At 49.4% G+C, this 23,527-nt stretch overlaps 1 protein-coding gene across 6 annotated transcripts in view; it reads right to left on the reverse strand.

The window, feature by feature from the left end:
- The window catches only part of DPP6 (dipeptidyl peptidase like 6), a 1,052,271-nt gene that overhangs the window by 464,396 nt on the left and 564,348 nt on the right, over positions 1-23,527 (reverse strand). Inside the window, exon 1 of one of the 6 annotated variants that reach the window (XM_070450535.1) lies at positions 15,425-15,493. The exons of the other annotated variants lie outside the window; for them this stretch is intronic. Within the exon in view, the coding sequence (XP_070306636.1) occupies positions 15,425-15,478 (54 nt within the window). The 5' untranslated portion in view covers positions 15,479-15,493. Of the gene's footprint in view, positions 1-15,424; positions 15,494-23,527 lie in introns of those variants that run through there. 6 annotated transcript variants of the gene reach the window in all.

Genomic DNA, 23,527 nt, shown 5'->3' on the forward strand with positions numbered 1-23,527 from the left:
CCAGGGAGCCAGGGTGGTGCACAGAGACACACGACCGGGACTCACTCACTGCTGCTGACCCACGTCACCCGCGTGCCGCACACAGGGCCACGGCTCAATAAATACAGGCTGATGGGAAAATCTCCATCCTCAGGGTCTGCAGCGGGAAGTCCCCTTGGACACTGGTGGGAAGAACAAGACGGGAAAGAAAACTTGACACTGGAATCTATTTGCTGAAGTTTTCTCTTTGGAATGGCCTTGCCACAGAAGTGTATTATGCTTGCTGTGTGAACCCCAGAGACTTGTCTGTCATTTTCGTATAAAACTAGACGTCCTCCAGCTTAATGGTAACTGCAGGCTTCCTGCCCCTAAATTATGGTGAGGTCAGGGACGGCTTTCACCTGCAGGTTTATTGTACTTGCAGCAGACAATCATCTCTTATTTGACCCGAGCTCAAATCCAATAGGTTAGATGTCTGGTGTGCTTTTGTCTTTTACAATGAAGACCCCGTAATCAGGATTCATTAAAATGCCTCTTCATTTGCCAGAAGAAACACGGGAAAAAAATTTTAAATTCCTCCATCACTCAATTGTCACAGAGAATTCCCCAGTCAGATTTGAATAGTGGGCTGCAATTCCCCTTAATGCAGGAGATAGACTCAGTGTGTTTAACCCTCCAAATGCCCCTACATTTACCAGAGGGTCGTTATTCTGGCCCCTGATTCACTGGCACACCTACTGGAATGTAGGTGTATCTTTCTTCCCACACCAAATCAAAAAATTCAGAATTGGCCCAAATTCTGGTTGCAGAGTCCCTTCCTTTGTGTCCCTTTCTTTGCCACCCTATGGACCATAGCCTCAGGCTCTTCTGTCCATGGGATTCTCCAGGCGAGAATACTGGAGTGGGTTTCCATTTCCTTCTCCGGGGGATCTTCCCAACTCAGGGATTGAACACGTTTCTCTTAAGTCTCCTGCACTGGCAGGTGGGTTCTTTAAGGCACCACCTGTTATGTGGAAGTCGCTCACGAAAGACTTTTTGCGACCCCATGGGCTATACAGTCTACGGAATTCTCCAGGCCGGCATACTGGAGTGGGTAGCCTTTCCCTTCTGCAGGGGATCTTCAGAATATAAATGTAGTTCAACCAGGAAGAAAACAGAAATTTGACTAAAAGGTTCACCGAGTATATACTATCAGGAAAATCCGCTCCTGTTTTCTTTCAACAGTGCATCTCAAGGTGGATCAGAACCACCTGGGATGGTGTTACAATGCAGATCCTGGCTCAGTAGGTTGGGGTGGCGGGAGGGGCTGAGACCCTGCAGGTCTGAGGACCCCCAGTGATGCTGATGCAAATGGGCCAGGGACCAGGGCGAGGGCGCCCGTGCCAACACCTCTTTCTGGGCCTCGTGTCGTTGATACATACTTGTATTCGTGTCGTTGATACATACTTGTAATTTATATTTCTCTAAAGGAGGAATTATTGGAGGAAGAAGGAGACAGTTCAGTACTCTGGTTATTGAAACACAAACAGAAGCACTGCAAGTAGTTAAATCCCTTGTCAGCCCATAAACATCCAAGTTTTTAAGGACAAATGAAGGTCGCTCACAGCAGCTGCTCTGGGAACGTTTATTTCTCCTCCACCTGAGGTCTGAGGGGTCAGACTGCGAGGGCAGCTCCCCGGGGCGGTGGGCAGTGCATCAGCCAAGGGCACGGGCAGGGAGCAGGCAGGGTGACAGCTGTCCTGCAGGCCACGTGGCCACACGACTGCCACTCCCTGCGTCCAGCAGGTCTGGCCAGACAGGTGGGACCCCGGCGCCCTGCCAGGGCCCAGGTGAGGCAGGGTCCCCCAGCAACCTCTATGCCTGAGATAATCACGCTCAGCGGCTGCAAAGACGGGGTTCCTGTGGGAAAGCACACCCGATTCTGCAGTCTCGCTGGGTTCACATCCCAGCACTGCCACATGACGTCTGCGGGTCCAAGTGAGCCTCTCTCCTGAACTTTCCCATCCTTCCCATGACGCTGTTACCACAGCCACCCCGCAGCCTGGCGGGACACAGATCACAGGCCCAGGGCTCCCCTGGCTGGACGCTGCCCCTGTCTTCCTGACTGCAGAGGGCGGGCAGGTGCCTCCAGGTGCGGGAGGAGGCTGGCCCTGGAGGGGGGACCCGTGACCGTTGCCATTACCACTCCAACCCTGCTTTCCTGCTGTGAGCAGCGCTCTGCGGATGCACATTCACATCCAGGTGCTGATATACAGGGGGCTTCTCCAGGGCTCTGAGCTGGAGGCCAGGCCCCCAGAGGGGAGGGGCTGCAAATGGCCCACTTCTCTGTGAGAATACTTGCTAAAAACGTTAACTACCCTCTTAAATGCAGGGCCAGCCCCAGGGAGCAGATTTCCCCCGTGAGGGTCCTGGGTGAGAGCTCAGAGACCTTGGAAATGCAGGTGAAGGAAGACGTGCAAGGTCCCTGCCCTGCGGGGTCTCGGCTACCGGATCCCACTGCCAACTATTCACAAACTAGCACTTGCCATCTGCCTCTACTAGTTTTGAACTGTGGTGCTGGAGTAGACTCTAGAGAGTCCCTTGGACTGCAAGGAAACCAAACCAGTCAATCCTAAAGGAAATCAATCCTGAATATTCATTGGGAGGACTGATACTGAAGCTAAGGCTCTAATACTTGGGGCATCTGATGCAAAGAGCCGACTCACTAGAAAAGATCCCGATGCTGGGACAGACTGAAGGCAAAAGGAGAAGGGGGCGGCAGTGGATGAGATGGTTGGATGGAATCACTGACTCAACAGACATGAGTTTGAGCAACCTCTGGGAGATGGTGAAGGACAGGGAGGCCTGGCGTGCTGCAGTCCATGGGGTTGCAAAGAGTCAGACACGACTGAGCAACTGAACAGTAACCATCTGCCTCCACAAGGACTAAGTCACAAGCTGCTGCAACCTCTCACCTTCGACATCCCCTGAAATGAGTTTAGGGCGGAGATCAGGAATGAGGCATCCTGTGCTCTGGGAAAAAATAGGCAAAAAGGTCTTCAGATAGGTATTTTCAGGAGATTTTATGAGCCAGTATTACATCTCCTCACGTCTAGAGAAGCACTGAAATCACAAATGGGGACACTTGCTTTTTGTGACGAGCAGTAACCTGCAGCCAAAAGGAGTGCTTGGCTGCATGCACCCCCTTCACCAAAGTCACACATATACTGACCTTCCCCCTACCTCTTTGAAGCAGGTCTCTCAGAGCTATCTGCTCTCTCTCAGGCTACTGTCCTCATTTTGCCCCCAAATAAAAGTTTACTCACAATGCTCATGCTGTGTGCGAGCTAAGTCCCTTCAGTCGTGTCCAACTCTCTCTGACCCAGTGGATTGTAGCCCACCAGGCTCCTCTGTCCTTGGGATTCCCCAGGCAAGACTGCTGGAGTGGGTAGCCATTCCCTTCTCCAGGGGATCTTCCCGACCCAGGGATCGAACTCGTGTCTCTTATGTCTCCTGCACTGGCAGGGGGTTCTTTACCATGAGCACCACCTGGGAAGCTGAGCATCTGCTTTTTCCAGTGGACACCACTCTCTGTGGCCTGATATGCACTGGGGTGCCCCAGGTTGGGCCTGGCTCCCCCAAACCGAACAGCAGTGACCCCAACTCTGAATGACTGGGGGAGCCTGCTCTGTATTCTCTAGGGGAAGTCACCAGGGTCTCCTCTGGCGCCTCACTTTTTTTTTTTAAACAAACAGCTCTTTTTAGCATTGACAACTTTATTTTATTATTTTCTTGACAGCACTACACAGCATGTGGGATCTTGGTTCTCCAACCAGGGACTGAACCCGCACTTCTTGCATTGGAAGCTCGGAATCCTAACCACTGGACTGTCAGGGAAGACCCTCCACCTCACATTTCCTTACCTCCCCGCCCTCCAGGCCTGCGTGTCCTTGCACCCTCAGCTGAGGGTGTTATTTCCAGTAAGTATTCAATACTTGCCTGTCAAGTGGAATTCATCAGTCCCCTGACTCCAAGGACTGGCCCCACAAAAAAAATCCATACAATGAGTCTTTAAACATTTTTTAAACCCTACTTCAGGATAAATGGCTGAAATTCTAGTTCTGACCTTTCTTATGCACAGGATTTTTTTCAGCACTTGTGTTGTGAGAGGGGGACCCTTGGCAGAGGCCTCGGAACTGCTACAGCCTTATAAGGCATCATTCGGCCGGGCACTCTGACTGTGCCCAACACAGCTCTAAGTCACACATGCTGAACACATTACGAGAGGTTTATTATTGCCTAAAACCTGTATCTTTCCCAGCAATCTCCTGGAGACGATCCACAAACATGATTCCATTTTTATAGCACTGACAACTCACAGCTTAGCATGCTAAGCCCTTATTAAAGCAAGTGTGTCCCTGAATCGAGCATTTGCGGGCTGAACTGAAAACTTCAGCCTCTGTCTCCTTGACATCAAAAAGGGAGCAAACATTAAACCTTGTGGCCAGGGTTTCATGACATGTTTTCCAGAAGCTTCCACTAGGTGTCCATGGCCTGTGTTTTCCCATCGTCTGCCAACGTAGAGGGTAGCAGTACTAATGAGGTGTGTACTCCTGTGCTGACAACCTGATTGAAACAACTAACGCTCTTAACGTCATCGAGACAGGCTGGGACCTGGGCCTGGGACGTTTTGCTGCAGACCCTGCACCTGGACAAATGTCTCCTCGAGCAAGAAAATATGAAGAAACTAAAAGGGACTAAAAATAAATACATGCATGCACAGTTGGGGCAAATTATGGACGATATGCTACAAAAAGACCAAAAAAAATAACCCCACCGCTACTTCTGCATGCGGCTGCAGACAACATCACCAAAGGGGAGGACTGAGCCGTCCCTCCAGCCCAGCCCAGGACCCGGCCCCCAGCCTCACCGCCTTCAGTGAGCGAGCAAGCGGACCTGCTCCTTGTTCCTGTTCCTTCCTGCTGCAGCACGGGCCCCAGTAAAGCTTTCCTCGACTTTCTTGTCTGGTCTCTGATCAACTTCTGTTGATTAAGAACCCTGGTCAGCAATGCCAAAACCTATCTCTCCCTAGACAGTGACATCTTCCTAAAACCCTGGAGAGTGCGGTAGAGAACAGGTCACCTGTGTGGTCAGTAGCATCCCAAGAACTAGTTGCATCTGCTAACTTAATCATAATCCCTTTACCCGGGGCAACCACAGGGCTATCCAGTTCACTAGCGAAATAAACGAGAGAGGATTCCAAGAAATACCACTTAACTCTTAGAGAAGAAGGAAGAGAGACAGGCCAGGTCACAGGCAAAGGGGAATGCTCCCAGAAACTGCTACTGCGATCTGTAACAAATCATTAAGAATCTCTGTCCTCTTCAAGTCTCCATTCTGCAATTTTTAGAAGTATTGTCAGAAGTAGTCATTCTGGAGAACATCCAATTACGGCAGACAATTCTGCATCGGAGAAGAACGGGCATAATGAAATGAAGGGGTCCTGGCACCAAAGTCTTCGTGAAAGGAAGGCTCTGAGCAAGCCTCTTTCATCTTTTCCATTCCGTGAGTCTAAAATGATTTTTCATTTGCTTTGGGTTTGTTTCAATGATACTATCCTTTAAATAATTGGCTATTTCACCACTTACATTCTGCTTTCATCATAGAGGATGTACAGAGAAGATGAAAAATAAAATTAGAAACCTCAGGCCTAGGAAAGAGCGTTTCAGATTTAATTAAGACTTTCATTTCTTGAGGGATTTTGATTAAAACCTGCAGTGCTTTTTAAAAATAATATTTTAGTCCAATTATTTATACGCACAGAACTGAACTATTGGGAGGTCTGCCATTTAAATAAGGAAAACCTCTCAAGTTCGAGAGTAGCATCCCTTGACTTTCTGATCACTTTAAAAAATTAATACGAACTTCTTTCACAATAGCAGCTCACAAAGGAAGATGACTTCATTACACCGCTTCGGGTGTGTTACATATGCCTCCTGTTCAAAGAGCATCTGCCAGGAGAACTCAGAGGCATCGGAATATGTGGGTGAGAATTGAGACACCTCCTCCGCCCTGGGCTGTAATTACTGCAGGGTTCTTCACACTCTGAAAAGGCAACACCCCCAAATACCACGCAGCCATGAAATTAAAAGACACTTCTCCCTGGAAAAAGCGCTATGACGAACCTAGACAGCTTATTAAAAAGCAGAGACGTTACTTTGCCAACAAAGGCCCATATAGTCAAAGCTGTGGTTTTTCCAGTAGTCATGTATGGATATGAGGGTTGGACCATAAAGAAAGCTGAGCACCAAAGAATTGATGCTTTTGAACTGTGGTGTGGGAGAAGACTCTTAAGAGTCCCTTGGACTGCAAAGAGATCCAACCAGTCCATCCTAAAGGAAATCAGTCCTAAATATTCATTGGAAGGACTGACGCTGAAGCTGAAACTCCAATACTTTGGTCAGCTGATGCAAAGAACTGACTCATTGGAAAAGACCCTGACGCTGGGAGGGATTGGGGGCAGGAGGAGAAGGGGACGACAGAGGGTAAGATGGTAGGATGGCAGCACCGACTCAATGGACATGAGTTTGAGCAAACTCTGGGAGTTGGTGATAGACAAGGAAGACTGGCATGCTGCAGTCCATGGGGTCACAAAGAGTTGGACACGACTGAGTGGCTGAACTGAACTGATTCAAAGAGCCAACTCATTGGAAAAGACCCTGATGCTTGGAAAGACTGAAGGCAAAAGGAGAAGAGGATGGCAGAGGGTGAGATGATTAGATAGCATCACTGACTCAATGGACGTGAGTCTGAGCAAACTCTGGGATATAGTGAAGGACAGGGAAGCCTGATACTGTAGTCCACGGGGTTGCAGAGAGTCGGACACGACTTGGCGACTGGACAACAACAACAACAAAGAACAAGCAATGCTGAAGCTCTAAAAGGAACCTCAGAGGCTATCAGAGCCCATCTGCTGCGGGGGCTTAGCCATCTGCATAAACCTCCACGACCCGGCCAGGATTTACTGGCTGGGGTGGTTCACCCACAAGTTGGCTCTCCTCGGCTGACAACTGAAGGACGAGCCAGAGGGGAGAAAGAAAACGACTTAGTCATAAATACCCTATTCTCCTGATAACAGGCTCTTCTCTATCAGGCTCATAATCTATAAACACCTGTTACCATTGTCAGTAAAAGACCCATTCTTTTCCTGTTGTTGCCGGTTTGGCAACATTTGAATGGGACAAAATAAAAATGGTAATTTATTTCTAGCAATGTTCCTGTAGAAGAGGAGATGGGCATATTTACATGTATACAGACGAAACACCAAAACACTAATTAAGTAAATTCAGTTTTCCCTTTAATCAGACTTCCAGGTAATTAGCTGTCAGTGAAGATAAATTACAGTTTATTCCATTTTTAGACCACGCTTTGGTCAAATAAAGATTATGCTTTAATGGCCAGATTCAGTTGCTAATTTTCCATGCCTATGAAAGGATTTTCAAATATTATCAGTGGAATCTTTTAATGTTCCGAAAACTAATTTCTGCCTAAAACATCACTCTTTAAACAAACAATTTTATCCAAGACTAGGGATTATCTGTTGGATCTTTCTGATTTTATATATAACTATTTGGATTTTTTTTAAACCCCAGATCAAGAGTTTGTAGCATCTGTGAATATGTCCTCAACCCAAGTCAAGTCTGGAAGGATAACCTTAAATACATCATTTGCTCTCTATGATTTGAACAGGAGAAATAATTCAGGTCCCCTGAGTTTGGTCAAAGGCAACAATCTGACACAAGTACCACCACAAGTGTTCCTGCTTGTATTAAAGATACAGATGGTGGTTTAGGTGGGCTGGGCTTCAGTGAAGGGGGCTTCCTGCATTCTCCTGCCTGTATTAAAGATGCATATGGTGGTTTAGGTGGGCTGGGCTTAAGTGAAGGGTGCTTCCTGCATTCTCTCTCTGTATCAATCTCAAGAAGAGCTACAGGGAAGGAGAAATGAGTGGAAGGCTCATATAACCTTTTACTGGAGGTGAAAGTTCAGAGATTACTAGATTTTCAGTTACTTGAAACCAGAGTTGATATTGACCATGCTGTTACTCAAATGTATGCCCAGGACACGAGTGGTTTTGCATTTAAGGAAATGACCACGAGGCACAGTGGTACATTTAAAGCCGTCCTAGTGACTTTCCTGCAAACCTGAGCGGGAACGCAACACTCCAAGTGGGGTGAGTCATGACAAAATGGCTGAGTTGCCGTGTCGCTCAGGGCCCCTCGGGGCACAGGGGTTCCGTTCGAGAAGAAAACCTGCAGAGCAGGTTTCACATACTTGAAAAGTCCTTTTTTCTGGTCTTCACTCAGATACAACTTCCTTTATCCTGGGAATCTGAGTGAATGCCTGGGAAGGAGTGAGGTATGCTGTGCTTGCAAATAATCTCACCTTTGGGAAATTCAGACGGGCTGGAAAATAGAAAATGCCCGGAACTCCGGTTCTGAAGGGGTGCTCTTTTCAATGTACTGGACAGTGGGAGGAAGGTCTTTCTCTGGGGAGACGCCTTGCTGGCTGACAATAGAAGGCAGCTCTGCCTGATCCTAGGTCAAAATATCTCCAACAGAAACAAAAAGTATGTCTAGTGTAAGGGCTTAATGTCCAGAGTGGACAAATAGCTCATATAACCCAGTATCAAAAAAATAAACAACTCCATCCAAAATGGGCAGAAAATCTAAATAAACATTTACCCAAAGAAGATATACAGATGGTCAATAGGCCCATGAAAAGAGGCTCAACATCACTAATTATTAGAGAAATGCAAATCAAAATCACAATGAGGTATGACTTCGAACCAGTCAAAATGGGCTTCATCAAAAATTTTGGAAGTAATAACTGCAGGAGGGGATGTGGAAAAAGGGAACCCTCCTGCACTGTGGGTGGGGGTGTAAGTTGGTGCAGCCATGAAGACAGTAGGGAGGGGCCTCAGGTCAGTGTATGGTCCAGCAGCCCCGCTCCCGGGCAAACGCCCAGACAGAACGTTGATTCAAAAACACACGTGCAGCCCTATGTTCACAGCACCACTGTTTGCAATAGCCAAGTCATGGAAGCGACCTCAGTGTCCATCAACAGGCGAATGGAGGAAGACGACGTGGTCCACATACACAGCAAAGTATAAGCCATAAAAAAGAATGAAATAATGCAGCAACATGGACGGACCTGGAGGTGATCACACCAAGTGGAGTCAGTCAGAGAGACAAGGATCACACGATACCACGCACTTATGGAATCTTAAAAAAATGATACAAGTAAACGTATTTCCAAAACAGAAACAGCCTCACAGACATAGCAATCAACCTTACGGTGACCAAGTGGGGAAAGCAGACAGGAATAAATTAAGACTTTGGGATTAACAGATTCACACTACTATACACAAAAGAGATAGCCAAGAAGGCCCTCCTGTAGAGCCCAGGGAACTATACTTAATATCTTGTGATGAGCTATAATGGAAAAGAATCCGAAAAACACACATAAATATATATACACCACTGACTCACTTTGCTGCCCGCCAGAAACACAACATGGTGAATCAACTATACGACAACAACAACAACGACAACAACAACAGTTTGGGAAGAAGTATGTCTATTTTAACTCATGGAAATGGTGTCACTGAGAAGGCACTCTGCGTGCAAAGAAATGAAGTCTAGAAAGAGGGGCAGTAGGTCGTCCTGGCAACCAGAGCATCCTTTCTCTCTGAGCAGAAACTGCAGGAAAAGGATGCAGGGCAGGACACAAGGCCCCTGCCTGGGGAACCACGGCTGATGGACCCACTGATGGGCTTCCGAGGATGCACACTGCGGGGCCCACACGGGTCTGGAGGGACAGCTGGCGACAAGAAACACCTCCAGCGGAAAAAGAAGGAACAGACAAGTCTGAGCAAGTGGGAAATGGTGACAGTTCCCGGGCCATGTCTGGGGGGATCCAGCCCTATCACGGTAACTAAAGTGACATCATCCCAAAAGTACCATTTGCCCATCCATGCTTCATAAGATTTCCCATGTATGTTTCTGTAGGTGCCAAGTATTAAACACTTGAACTATAGTTTCTACTCCATCCCTACAACAGCCCTTTGGGGTTATTGTTCATCCTTTACAAGTGAGGACAAAGTGACACAGAGGTGATATAATCAGCTAGCAGCTACTGCGATGCAAAGGTGGGTGTGACCTCATTGTCCTTGCCTGACTCCCAGCCCTTTATCCCTATCACACGCTGGTCTAGCTGCTGGCAGGACTCACTGGAGATTGTGCTTTTCTGCTCAGTCATGTCCAAATCTTTTGCAACCCCATGGATGGTAGCCCGCCAGAATCCTCCATTTCTGGGATTTCCCAGGCAAGAATACTGGAGTGGGTTGCCATGCCCTCCTCCAGGGGATCTTCCCAACCCAGGGATCGAAGCCAGAGTCCATCTGCAATGCGGGAGACCTGTGTTCCATCCCTGGGTCAGGAAGATACCCTGGAGGAGGAAAAAGCAATCCACCCTGGTATTCTTGCCTGGGGAATTCCAGGGACAGAGGAGTCTGGTGGGCTACAGTCCATGGGGGGCAAAAGAGTGGAACATGACTTAGCAACGGAGCAGATACACTGGAGATGACTGCTGCTGTTAGTCGCTCAGTCGTGTCTGACTCTTTGTGATCCCATGGACTGTAGCCTGGCAGGCTCCTCTGTCCGTGGGATTCTCCAGGCAAGAATACTGGAGGCATTTCCCAATTCCATGTGTTACTGAGAGAGAGCAGGTCAAAGGTGGGAGTTAGAACACGCACCTGGGGCGGGGAGCTTGAGGAAGGAAACCGCAGGCGGGCGTGGGACCTGCAAGTGAAGTCACTTGGATGTGAATAACAGGTCTTGGGGAAGAAGAGAAGATGCAATCAGGGCAAAGGATCATCCTCCCACCAGCCTTCCATCAGTCCTATCTCTTCTCGCCATGATGCTTTTAAAGAGACGTTAGGAAAGTGAGGCTGAGTGACTTATTTATAACACCTTCGTCCCCTTGGGGGACAGGAGATAAAACCTCACACATACAGCGGTGTGACTTCAGACGAGGCTGAGTTACAGAGCTGGCTGAGTGGTGTGCTGTCTCAAGATCAAAAGGCGATCGGCCATCAGTTTCAGGGCTGAGGACACAAGATGCCCGTGCTGGGAGACACGCAGCCTTTGTTTGCCACTCGGCTCCGCTACTTATCAGCTCCGTGCCCTTGGGGAAGGTGCATGCTCTGTCTGACGCCACCAAGAGCACAGTGGGGTAGAGACCTAACGAAGTGATGACACGTGGCCGGCCTTGTACTCAGGCAGCCTGGAAGCAGCGGCTCTGTTCCCCTTTCCAGGGCACGCAAACCTGTGTCGCTGTAACAACTGACTCTGCTCCATGCAAACACACCTCAAGTCACTTTCGGGGTGCCCCACAATCCAGCTGGGTCTCTGTGAGCAGCAAAGTGAGTTTTGAACACTCCAAGGGAACCCCGTCCAATATTGTCCACTCAATGCCCTCTGCTGACCCGTTACTAAGCGGATTATTGGCTGTTCTATTAGAAAGCACATTGATCACTTCGATGGCCAGCTTACCTAAGACTCCCATAGGGACTGGTTTGCTATGTCCACACCAGTAACACCACTAAGGGCTTCCCAGGTGGTAAAGAATCAGCCTGCCAATGCAGGAGACTTAAGAGACAGGGGTTCAATCCTTGGAATCCCTGGGTTGGGAAGATCCCCTGGAGGAGGGCTTGGCAACCCACTCCAGTATTCTTGCCTGGAGAATCCCATGGACAGAGGAGCCTGGCAGGCCACAGTTCATGGGGTCACAAAGAGTCGGACACACCTGAAACAACTCAGCATGCATGCACACACGCAATATCACTAACGCTTACTGCCCTCAACACTTAACAGCAATTCTGCTGTCAGCTGGGTCTCACGTGTGGAAGGAAAGAAGCGGTCTAATTCACTTATGTTTCCCTTAAATCAACACGGTCACAGGTGGTTCTTGATTGAAAGGTCCAGAGGCCATCGGGCGTTCACATCAATTTCTGGATAAGAAACATCGACCGGCCTGTCAACTCCCAGATGGACTGGTGTGCCTCCGGGAAAACAGTCCTGAGAGTGATGAATCTTTCAGCGGCTCCCGAAGCCCCTCCCGTGAGGGTATCTGCCAAGGGTCAGGGACCACTTCATCCCACTTCAGCGCAGACAAGGGAGACACTGTGATGGGGCTTTTGCAACCTGGCTGCTCTGCCGAGGGACAGGGCCTGGAGAACACGCAGGGCAGACGGACTCCACTGACTCCACGTGCCCCTTCCTGGGTCCCCCAGACGTGTGGAGGCCTCTCTCCTGCTTGCCCATCCGGCCCCAGCCCAGGCCCAAACCCTGGGGCGTGCTCCCCTGCCCCCTCACCTGCTCATCACGGGGCTTGCAAAGTCATGGGCTCAGCTGCCTCCTCTCCACACCTCCTCCGTACACCATCTATGTCCTTCAGATGCTCTGGGGTCGCCAAACCCAACTGTCCGGCACACTCGGTCAACCGATCATTGGGCCCTGCTGTTTGCTGGACAGCCTCGCCTTTCTCCACCGGAAGACTCTCCTGTAATGCCTTTTCTTCATCAGTGTGAATGACTGACCGACAATCAGCTATGTGTTTCTACCGAGGACTCAGGCTCTGAGATGATTCCAACTCCAAAGGACCCAAGCGTCGCCTCCAGCTCAGACGCCCCAGTGCAGGTCAGCGGCCCCCATGTTCCACACAACACCCCTGCTCCCGTGGATCTCATAAGTGCTGCGCCCTGCACTGAGATGCTGTCCATAGTCGGTTCTAAAGTCATTGCCTTTTTAATTCAAACACTGTTCTCGTATATCTATACTGTATGTTCAGTCAGTCGGTAGGGTCCAACTCTTCTGTGACCCCATGGACTGCAGCCCACCAGGCTCCTCTGTCCATGGAATTTCCCAGGGAGGAATACTGGACTGGTTGCCATTTCCTCCTCCAGGGGATCTTCCTGACCTAGGGATCAAACCCGTATCTCTTATGTGTCCTGCATGGGCAGGCGGATTTCCTTTATCACTGGGAAGCCCGTCTGTACTACAGCAGAAGGTAACTGAGGAATAGCTAGTCACTCTGGCAAGACATATGATGCCCGGAATATGAAAATTCATGCAATTACATGGCATCAAGGGGAAAAGTGAAACACACACACCTCAAGACTAAACATGAGGGTCAAGAAAGGGAAGGAGATGAGGCGTTTTGCTGCTTCAAAGGGATGATGCCACTTCCAGGGAAGGAAGAAGCGCACGCATCTTCTTTGGCAGGAGGGAAGAAGGCGAGAAGGGACTGCCGACCCTGGGTGAGTGGTCTCTTTCTGTTCAGCCTGCCTCTGGCCTTTTAACAATCAGATCTGTGAAAGAGACAGTGTGGCAAAGGCAGCTACAACTGTGGGTTTCATTTCAACAAGCAGAAGGGATGGAGCCTCAGAATGATTCATTTCCCTGAATCCTATATCACCACCCTCTCCTCCGTCTGGACCGCAGCCCCCACAAGGTGAGGACAGAGGGGGAGCACCTCCTGAACGGACGCGTGCATCCTGTCGCAAAGGGGAGGCTGTGCAGACGCCTCCCACCTCTGGACACCGTCACTGTGTAACCCCGTCATTTAAAAACTGTGTGACCTATTCTATAAATGTGCTTTTGTGTTTTCCAAATACCAAAAGGACGATGGAGCAATTTATTAGTATTAGATTGAATGGTATGTAAGTGTGATTTATTACTCATAACACCATCACTGAAAAATCTGGTGTCTACACTAACAGCTGTTAACTCACTCATTAGGCAATGTGATCTGTAGGAATAAAATGGAAAGAAGGACAAATGTTAGAAGGAAAAGCGGCGTCAAGGAAAGTGTTCTTTGAAAAATTATACACATACCCTTGGCCACGAAGTGCAGAACCACCTCCCTGCAATAGAGATGGGCTTTGCAGTCACATTTCAGGTCAGCCACGTCTGCTGAAGCATCATCACTTTTTCCAAGGGTGAAGTGGGTGTAAGAATAATAGGAGTGATGAACATTAATCTTGCGTTAATTGAGATAGTACAGGTAAAGCACTTTGAGACTAATCGGCACCTACTGTGTGGTGTTTGTGTGTGTGCGTGTTTAGTTGCTTGGCCCGCCAGGTTCCTCTGTGCATGGGATTCTCCAGGCAAGAATCCTGGAGTGGGTTGCCACTCCCTTCTCCAGGGGATCGCCCCACCCCAGGGAGCGAACCTGCGTCTCCCATACTGCAGGCAGACTCTTTCTGGTCTGAGACACCAGGGACGCTGCTGTAGTAAATTCATGGCAGCTGTTGCTGCTGTGATCGATTCGGCTCCACTCCATACCTTGAAAGTTAAAGGGAATGTTTTTAAAGCACAGGTTTAAACAAAGCAATCACATGACCCACGTTTTGGGTCTCCAATTTGAATAAACACAAGAAAATATAAAAGTCATTTTAAAAAACACAAGGAGATATAGAAGGAATTAAAGTCCGAGGGATAAATTATTCATCATAGCCCGTGAACTGGAGAACCTGGATGAAGGTCAAGAGAACGGAGGACATTTCTGTAAGTTGGCTCTGTGATGGCTCGCCAAAAGATGAGGGAAGGAATGAACTGAAGAGACCCAACAGGCACTCGAGGGCCGCGCTGACCGGGAAGTGATTCGGGGATCCTTGATCTAGTTCATTGTCAAACTGCTCACTCATCACAATTGTTCCCAGCATATAACAGCATTCGTGATTACACAGTAGCAGCTGCTGTCCCATCAAAGCACTAAGCCTTTCCTGCAACTGCCTGTCTCAAACGGACTGATGAGCGACATGGGCAGCTCCATGTGTGGGCCTAGAGACCGTCATACTAAACACATGCTACGTGGGATCTAAAGAAGTGACACAGATGAACTATCCAAACAAAACCAGACTGACACATTTATGGTTTCCAAAGGCAAAGTTGGGAAGATAAGTTAGGAGGCTGAGATTAACGGATACACACTACTACATATGAAATGAATAAACAACAGGACCTCCTGTGCAACACAAGGAACTAGGTTCAGTATCTTATTACACAGTAACTTACAACGGGAAAGAATCTGAAGAGGAACATACACATGAAACTGGATGGCTGAATACCTGGAACTAATACAACACTGTGACTCAGTCATTCTTCAGTAAAAAATAAACTTAGAAATAAATCTATAGTTTGTCTTCGTGTAAGCGCCATCTCCAGCATTTGTGTATCAATCCTGATCAGCTGAGATGGCTCCATGTTAACCTGATGCTTGCTTACAACGGTCAACACATTGCTGACCACCTAACAGCAAGGTAGCTATACCAGGCGCATCCCCAGGAATTTAAAGCATTCCTCCTCTGCAGAAAAGACTGGCTATGTCTACTGTGACTTACCAGATGCTCACTGGGCTTCCCAGGCGGCTCAGTGGTAAAGAATCTGCCTGCCATTGTAGGAGATGCATGAGACACGGGTTCAGTCCCCGGGTCGGGAAGGTCCCCTGCAGGAGGAAACGGCAACCCACTCCAGTGTTCTTGCCTGGAGAATCCCAGGGACAGAGGAGCCTGGCGGGCTACAGTTCACAGGGCCACAAAGAGTCAGACAGGACTGTGTGACTACCACACACACACACAGACGCACACTTCCTAACCTACTGCAGAGAAAAATGCACACAAAGCATGGCGTGTCAAAGCAACCCTTCAGTGGACAGGGACTGGATTTTAGATGACTATTTCAGATATTCTATTCATGTTAATTGCTCGACAGATAATCGCTGAACTCTAAAGGACTGTTATGCAGAACATGCCCACTGACGGCAAGCAGCTTCCTGGGGACTCGTGGGAAGCAAGGTTTTCCTATTCTGCGGGCTCTTTAAGAAAAGCCACGGAGTTAAACCCCAGTTCCAACGAGAGAGCTGCGAAGCCCCCTCCCCCTGGATAGGCAGCCAGCCATGGGCTCTTCCCCAATCCTCGCCCCGCCAACCAAACGACTGTATTAGAAATAAGCCGGCCTGGACCCCTTGCTTGCCTGTCCCGGGATCCTGACTGTGCTCCTTCCTTTCCCAGTAAATTCCAAATGAGTAGCATTTTCAATGCACAACACGTGGTGCTAACACCTCGCAAAGAAGCAAAAGCAGCAGCTCGCTGGATGAAATAGCATCTTCATGCTCAGCCTAGGTGCGTTTGCTACGCTGGCAGTGACCACCGAAGACCAACCCCACAGCCCAACAAGCAAGGAAAGGAAACAAGTAATCTGGCCCGTTCGCATCCAGTCCAGGGCAAGTTAGAAATCTGGGGTTGAAATAGCAATTCTGGAGGCTTAATAACCTCGGAGGGAGACGAACTGGCACTGATCCTTGCCTGGAGCAGGGTGGCCGGGCTCAGGAAGAGGGAGGAATGGACGGACGCCAGAGGAGGGCGGAGGGCTGTGCTGCTGTGGTGAAAGAGGCCCTGGTGTTTGCTTTCAGATCAGGTTCAGAAGAAGAAAGAAAAGAGGCCAGTGAAAGAGAGGCCGAGAGCAGCCTTAGTGAGCGTGAAAGAGGACATTGTGTCCGGCGCGGCGCTCCCTGCAGATTCAAAGGCGCGTCTGTCCCTTCGAGGGCGTGGACATCGGCAAGACGGGGATGCTGGGTGCGGGAACCACGGCCCCGCTTTCTGAGGCTCAAGGGAGAAGCGACGCCAGGAGCCCGAGCACTCAGCCGAAAGGTGCTGTTGCCCGGACATCAGCAGCGGCCCTGAGGGAGACACGCCGGGCCTCACGGCCCATCTCTTCCTCTTCACTCCTTGTCTCGTTTTGCTGTTTGGCTCAATCGCTCAATACTGCACGGGTTGGCCGTATGCAGTCCTTTGTGTATGTTCCAGATGTTAAATTTCTCAGAATCACGGCTTTTCTGAGTTCTTTTTGCCGGATGCATTACCAAATCCCATGACCCCACAGACATCTGCCTTCATAAAAGGAAGTCTCTCGGGCCACAGTATCCTTTGCACGCTCAGAAAAGGCCTTTCAGACAGACTCACAGACTCAGAAAATGAACTTAACGACTGCCGGGGCAGGGTGGAGGGACAGTTAGGGAGTTTGGGATGGACATGCACACACAGCTATGTTTAAAACAGATGACCATCGCAGCCTACTGTACAGTGCAGGGAGCTCTGGTCCATGTGACGGGGCAGCCGGAGTGGGAGGGGGTGTGGCGGAGAACGCACGCACGCGTATGTCTGGCTGAGGCCTTTCGCCGTTCGCCTGAAACTGTCACAGTGCTGTTAATCGGATATACCCCAATACAAGGTAAGGCCTTTCGGGTTATGTACCAGAGGGTTTTTGGGGACACCGAGGTTCTCAGACACAGGTTTTTCAGGCCAGGTGGAGAGTCAAGTTTGAGATGACCGTTCCCTTGGAATAAAATGATGCTTCTAGAGCCCTTTGGAAAAAAACGTAAGCAACTTCTAACTTTGTCATCCACCTTTCTCTGTGACATCTTGGCAAACAAGCTCATCTTCTGGAGGAAACGATCTGAATCCAGGCTAAAAATAAGCAAAATGCCATATGGAAAATATCTGCCGGAAGGCAAGACAACAAGTACACACTCAGAAACGTCGCCCAGGAGGAACCGCCCCGATGCCCCCACCACGGCCAGCCTGACACCCGGGACCCAGAACAGAGAGGCACCAGGCAGGACTCGGCCGCCAGCACGTCCCTCCAGGGCCCCCAGAGAGCCACCCCACGGCGGGCAATGCACACTCTACTCCATCTGCCTCCGCCCTGGGCATGGCTCCTGTCCCCGCGGAAATGCAAGCACTGCTCACAAGGCTGACTGTGTCCATCCTTTACCTCCGGAGGGTGGTTTCACTGAACCGCTTCCTGAGCACAGGGTTTGAAGAGACCTGCCTGGGAAAGAAAGCTGGCTGGTCCTGGGTGTCTGCCTGGGTGGGAGGCACCAAGAGGGCGCCCCGAGCCCCATCAAGGCTCAGGAATGCTGAGTTCCTTCAGAATTGGACCCCAACCTATTTCATCATTAGCCACAGAGCCTGGCAGGGATGTATCTGCCCTGCCAAGGATTCTAGATTTCAAACGTTTTCTGAGAGCTCCGATTCTGGGCATAGGCCATTTTCATTCAAGAATTGACACTTTCTTCCCTCTTCTTAGGATACTGAAAACTACTCAGTGGTTTGACATTAAAACTTCTGGATTTATTTTAACTCTATGTTCGCAACTGGTGGCTCAGTGGTAAAGAACCTGTGCCCCCCAGGGCAGGAGCTGCAGAAGACACAGGTTTTGATCCCTAGGTTGGGAAGATCCCTTGGAAAGGGAAATGACAACCCACTCCAGTATTCTTGCCTGGAAAATCACATGGACAGAGGGGCCTGGTGGGCTACAGTCCACGGGGTTGCAAAGAGTCAAACACGACTGAACATGCACATGTTATGTTAGCAGAAAGAACAGGAATTCTCTGGGAGAGGACTAAGGAAATGATGCGCAGACACATGAAGATGACCTGAATGGGCCAGGACCCTGTTTATGGGAGATGGGAGGCCCAGCAACTGGGCGCCAATGACGTCATCTGCAGTCCAGGCTTCCTCCTCTTCCCCACCTCCGCAAGAGTTCACGCGGGTTCAACTTTGAAATGCGGAGAACTGATGAACCAGATATCGAGACTGACTTATCTTTTCACGCCTGGGATATTCCGAAATGACCTTTGAGGCGCTCCGACATTTAAACAGCGCTTCTTTTCTACCCCAGCTCCTCCGGCCCCCACTTCACAGTGAACACCATCAGGCGCCCCCTGGGAACTCCCAGCGCTTCGATGCCCTTTTCAGCGGGTGACCTGCCTGGTGGAGGAAGCTACAGAGCGGCCATCAGCACAGGGGGGCAGAGCATGTCTGGCCCTCCATGGGTGGTCCTCCCTGCGTGCACCCACGTTCCCAGCCTCCGACTGCTTCCTGCAGTCTCCAGCCGAGGTCCTCCCACCTCCTCTTCCATCACAATCCCACACGGGCTGCCAGATGTCTCACGTCCCTGCCTCATCCCGCCCATGAGGTTTCGTCTCCACTGCTCTGATGCTCTCGGTTTGTTGGTGAGAGAGATGGAGCTGGAGGGCGGGCAGGGGAGCTGGCGATCTCGTCCTCATCAGGAAAACGGTACGGGTCCACCGTGGGCTCTGCCCCAGACAGCCGACCGCCGAGACGGTGATCATGGGCCCCTCCAGCTGGGGACCCCGCATTGAGTCTGAATCACACTTTGGAACTAACTAGACACTCTGTCTTGAACGGTACTCCAAAGTGTGGGGCCGGTGTTACATTCAACAGGCCCTACTTCAAAGCACGGGCTAGGTGCTATGTTCGACAGCCCCTGGGGCTCCCCGGTGCTCAGACAAGCCTGTGCTTCGGGGGCAGCGTGCCTGAGCTTAAGAAGCCTGGAGGGTCAGCATCGCCACCACCAGGAGCGGCGTCCTCAGCCACCTCCTGCCTCTGGGTGCCCTGTCACTTGTGACCTTCCCCTCCCCGCTACTTGTCACTGAAGCTACACGGGCAAGAGCGCTTTGGGCAGACCTGACGAGGCACCTCGTCCTCGTCCCAGCTGTGCTGGTCTGTCTTCCGAGCCCAGTCACTTCACCTCCTGCAGATGCAATTCCTACTCCTATCAGGCAAGGGGCTGGGCTGGAGGTCGTTTTGGGTTCCCACACTACTGCAGGGAAGCCTGGCGAGCTGCGGTCCGTGGCTCCCACAGAGTCGGACACGACTTCAGGACGGAACAACAACATACTACTGCAGGGTTTTACAACGTTGTCTCTCTAACATGGACACACAGGTACGGGTCTTCCAGCTAAGCCGTTTGAGAACAGAAAAACCCACATGATGGTTTATCACATCCCGCAGAGTGCCTGACTAAAAGCCTTCAACGCTGTACAGTGCGTACATTATATTAACACATTGATTGGGACTTTGCCACAAATACCCGTACAACTGCAAATCAGAATTCAAACCAGGGACACAGCGTGAGGAAGGCTGCATTCCTGAACTGTTGGCAACCTTTAAGTGTGGCCAAAGCACCAGGGCTGCCGCAACGGATTCCACACTACTCGGATCACAGCCTGTCAGTGGCTCAGTCGTCCCCGACTCTTTTCCACCTCGTGGACTGTAGCCCGCCAGGCTCCTCTGTCCATGGGATTCTCCAGGCAAGAATACTGGAGCGGGTTGCCATGTCCTTCTCCAGGGGATCTTCCCGACCCAGGGACTGAACCCAGGTCTTTCACTGCAGGCAGATTCTTTGTCTGAGCCACCAGGGGAGCCAAGTCAGGAGCCTCTCGCATTGATTCTGTATTCTTAATCTACTACATCACTGTCTACTAAACATGGGGAACTTTTCCCACAACGGGTATAGTTTGGACTCCTACTGTCGTGCTTTACAGGCTATATCTGCAAGTCCCATGGACAGCAAGGAGATCAAACCAGTCAATCCTAAAGGAAATCAACCCTGAATATTCACTGGAAGGACTGATGCTGAAGCTGAAGCTCCAATACTTTGGTCACCTGATGCGAAGAGCTGACTCATTGGAAAAGACCCTGATGCTGGCAAAGACCAAGGGCAGGAGGAGAAGGGGTCGACCGGGGATGAGATGGTTGGATGGCATCATCAACTCAATGGACATGAGTTTGAGCAAACTCAGGGAGATAGTGAAGGACAGGGAGGCCTGGCGTGCTGCAGTCCATGGGGTCACAAAGAGTCAGACACGACTGAGCGACTGACTGACTCCACAGCCAGTGCGTGGAGTCTGCAGCCTGAACAACCACCACCTCTGCACATCGTTTATAGGTTAACTGTGCTATGCCCACAAATCACCCCAATGGTCATCTGTACAACCCATAAGTGGCTTGGTGAAATGATAACTACCCACAACTCAGGTGAGTGGCATGGGGAGGTTTTCCTAAGAAATACTCTCATTTGATATGCTGAGCCGACAGTGCAGGAGATAGGAGAAGCACATGTCTTGCACCTGAATCCACGGGAAAAGCTTCAACATAAGTGTGATAATTCACAGCTTTTGTTTCTTAGCCACATGATGGAAGTTGCCATACGACCAGCCAGTGTGAGGAGTCCTTGTCCATCTTCACTAATTTCCCTCAAGGAGGTTTTCATTCTCTCCTACGCATCACAGATTCCAACACATTTTCTACATTTAAGTCTTGAAAAAAAATGAAAAACCATCATTCAGTCTCAAGAACAGGATTTCCTCAAATGGGAAACCTGAAGTAACAAACACACTCTGGAGCAGAAATAAGCTTGGAGTTGAATGTAAAGACCACATACAACAATAGCTGTGATTCTGCAGGGTGTCGCTGAGTTCCTACAGGCATTTATTGAGCAGCTACTACACTACAGACATCCTGGCTTTTCCCCCACCCTGGGAGCATCCAAGCTGGGATTCAAGTCCTGCTCAGAATCTATCATCTACAAACATTCCATTGTGAACTTTGATGAGCTGGAGGTTTCAGATGCCAGACACAAGACTTCCGTTTGAAATCCAGGGGCCAGGATTAGTACCCACCCCCCCTCCCCAGAAAAGACTCCTACAAAAAGCTGCAGAAGCGATAACTTCATAAACAAGGTCCTACTGTATAGCACAAAGAACTATATTCAGTAGCCTATGATAGAACCAAATAGAAAAGAATATTTTAAAAAAGAACATACATACATACCTATAACTGAATCACTTTGCTATACAGCAGAAATTAACACAATATGGTGAATCAACTATAATTCAATTTTAAAAGTCACTTTAAAAAGCTGAAAAGCATTGTCTTAAAAATAGAAGAGGTAACTTCATTCTCCACCAGACCTCAACATTGGCTCCCAAATCCTGTGCCCTCCAAATATTTTCTAAGTCAAAGAGGTAGAGAATGACCCGTGGCTTCTGTCTCCATGAGTTTCCTGCTCTCTCCCTTGCTCCACAACGGGAACAAGTTTCTCAGATTTACCTGACAATGAAACATTCCTAACTGAGTAGTCTAACTTGCATGGCTTCATTAATTCCTCCTGCAGCGCACACTGACTGGTTCCCCTCTCTGGGCCACTGCTTTGTGTGAGATGCTACGAAATACAGAAGTGAGGTTCCCATCCCCCATACCACTTAGAGTCCAGTGGGAAGAACACAGACCAGACAAGTGGGGACAACAGACAGGGAGGTGTGTGCGGGTGCAGGAAACCCTCGAGGATGAAGGAATAAAGCCTTTTGGATGGTCCCTAAGCCTCTTGTCCAGACATTTGTGAGCAAATGATTGTGACCCATTCTGATGGATGGTTTTTTCTCCCTAGACCAGTAGCTCACTGTTTTTTATTTCAAGATACCAACCTATTTTCTTGATCTTCAGTCTTCACACTAAGGAAACCATCAGCTTTGGTCTGAGGATTACAAAGTCAGAATTCTCTCCCTCCTTGAAACTGCAAGGAGCAATTCCACCTTCGCTGGGTAGCAGTTACACGATGTAGTGTGGTCCCCCATCCCAGGCTCGAGGGAGAATCCAGGAAGGACACTGGAGGGACATCTAAGACAACCTCTAACCCTCTTTCCTGGACCCATTGCTCCACGTTTTCATGAATCACGAGAAGGTCAGACTGGGTCAGAGGATGCTGTGGGACGTGGCTTATGTTGACAAATGTAAAGTGAGATTTTAAGACTTTCTAAGATTCTGTCTGCAAATGTTCTATCCAAGTTTATGAACCCAGAGACAGTAACAGTATGCATAAAAAAAGAAGCATATAGTCAAAGCCTCTTCCTCCTGGAGAAAGATCACTTAGTTGTCCCCCATTCAGAAATACCCATTTGGAAAGGAAGGAAAAACTCAAAAGAAAAATTAGATAAATACCATACATCTAGAGACAAAAGCAATAAAGATGGACATATCTTTCCAGCCTTTTTTTCCAGGCGCTGTGTGTATGTGTTGTGTTAGTTTAGTTCCCTAAATAATAGGTGAGGCCACCTCCCTTTCTGGGCAAGGTCGAGCTGGAGTTCGCCCCCTGGGCCAAGGTCACATGACTGCCATGCGAGCTGCTCAGCTTTTCTCGGTCCCTTCTGGCTCAAAGCCCCTGTCACCCCGAGCCCATCAACCATAGCTGGCCACTTCCTTCAAACATAAGGGAGAACACTGCCCTTTTCCCGGACTTCCCCAAAATTATTCAACAAGGCCAATGGGGAGACAGCATGTTTCATCAAAGGCTCGGGTCTCGGACAGGTTTATCCTGAAGACACAGACTTAAAACTTCACATCAGTCAGCCATTTGCTTAAAAGGTTTTGGCTCTCTGCCCACTGGGAGTTTCCCCTGGATCGTGTCTCTGGCATCTTATCACCGTTGCTTCTCATATACTCAATAACTTCTCTCCTCCAATCTTCAAACTTGTCCTTTTGGACAATCTCAGAAACTCAATTCGCCTTACCTTATTGTCCAGAGAAATCTCGCTCCCACACCTGCCCAGCCTCCGGCCCACCCTGCATTTCCATTCTGCA

The sequence above is a fragment of the Odocoileus virginianus genome, chromosome 1, assembly GCF_023699985.2.
Source record: "Odocoileus virginianus isolate 20LAN1187 ecotype Illinois chromosome 1, Ovbor_1.2, whole genome shotgun sequence".
Classification (NCBI taxonomy): Eukaryota; Metazoa; Chordata; class Mammalia; order Artiodactyla; family Cervidae; genus Odocoileus; species Odocoileus virginianus.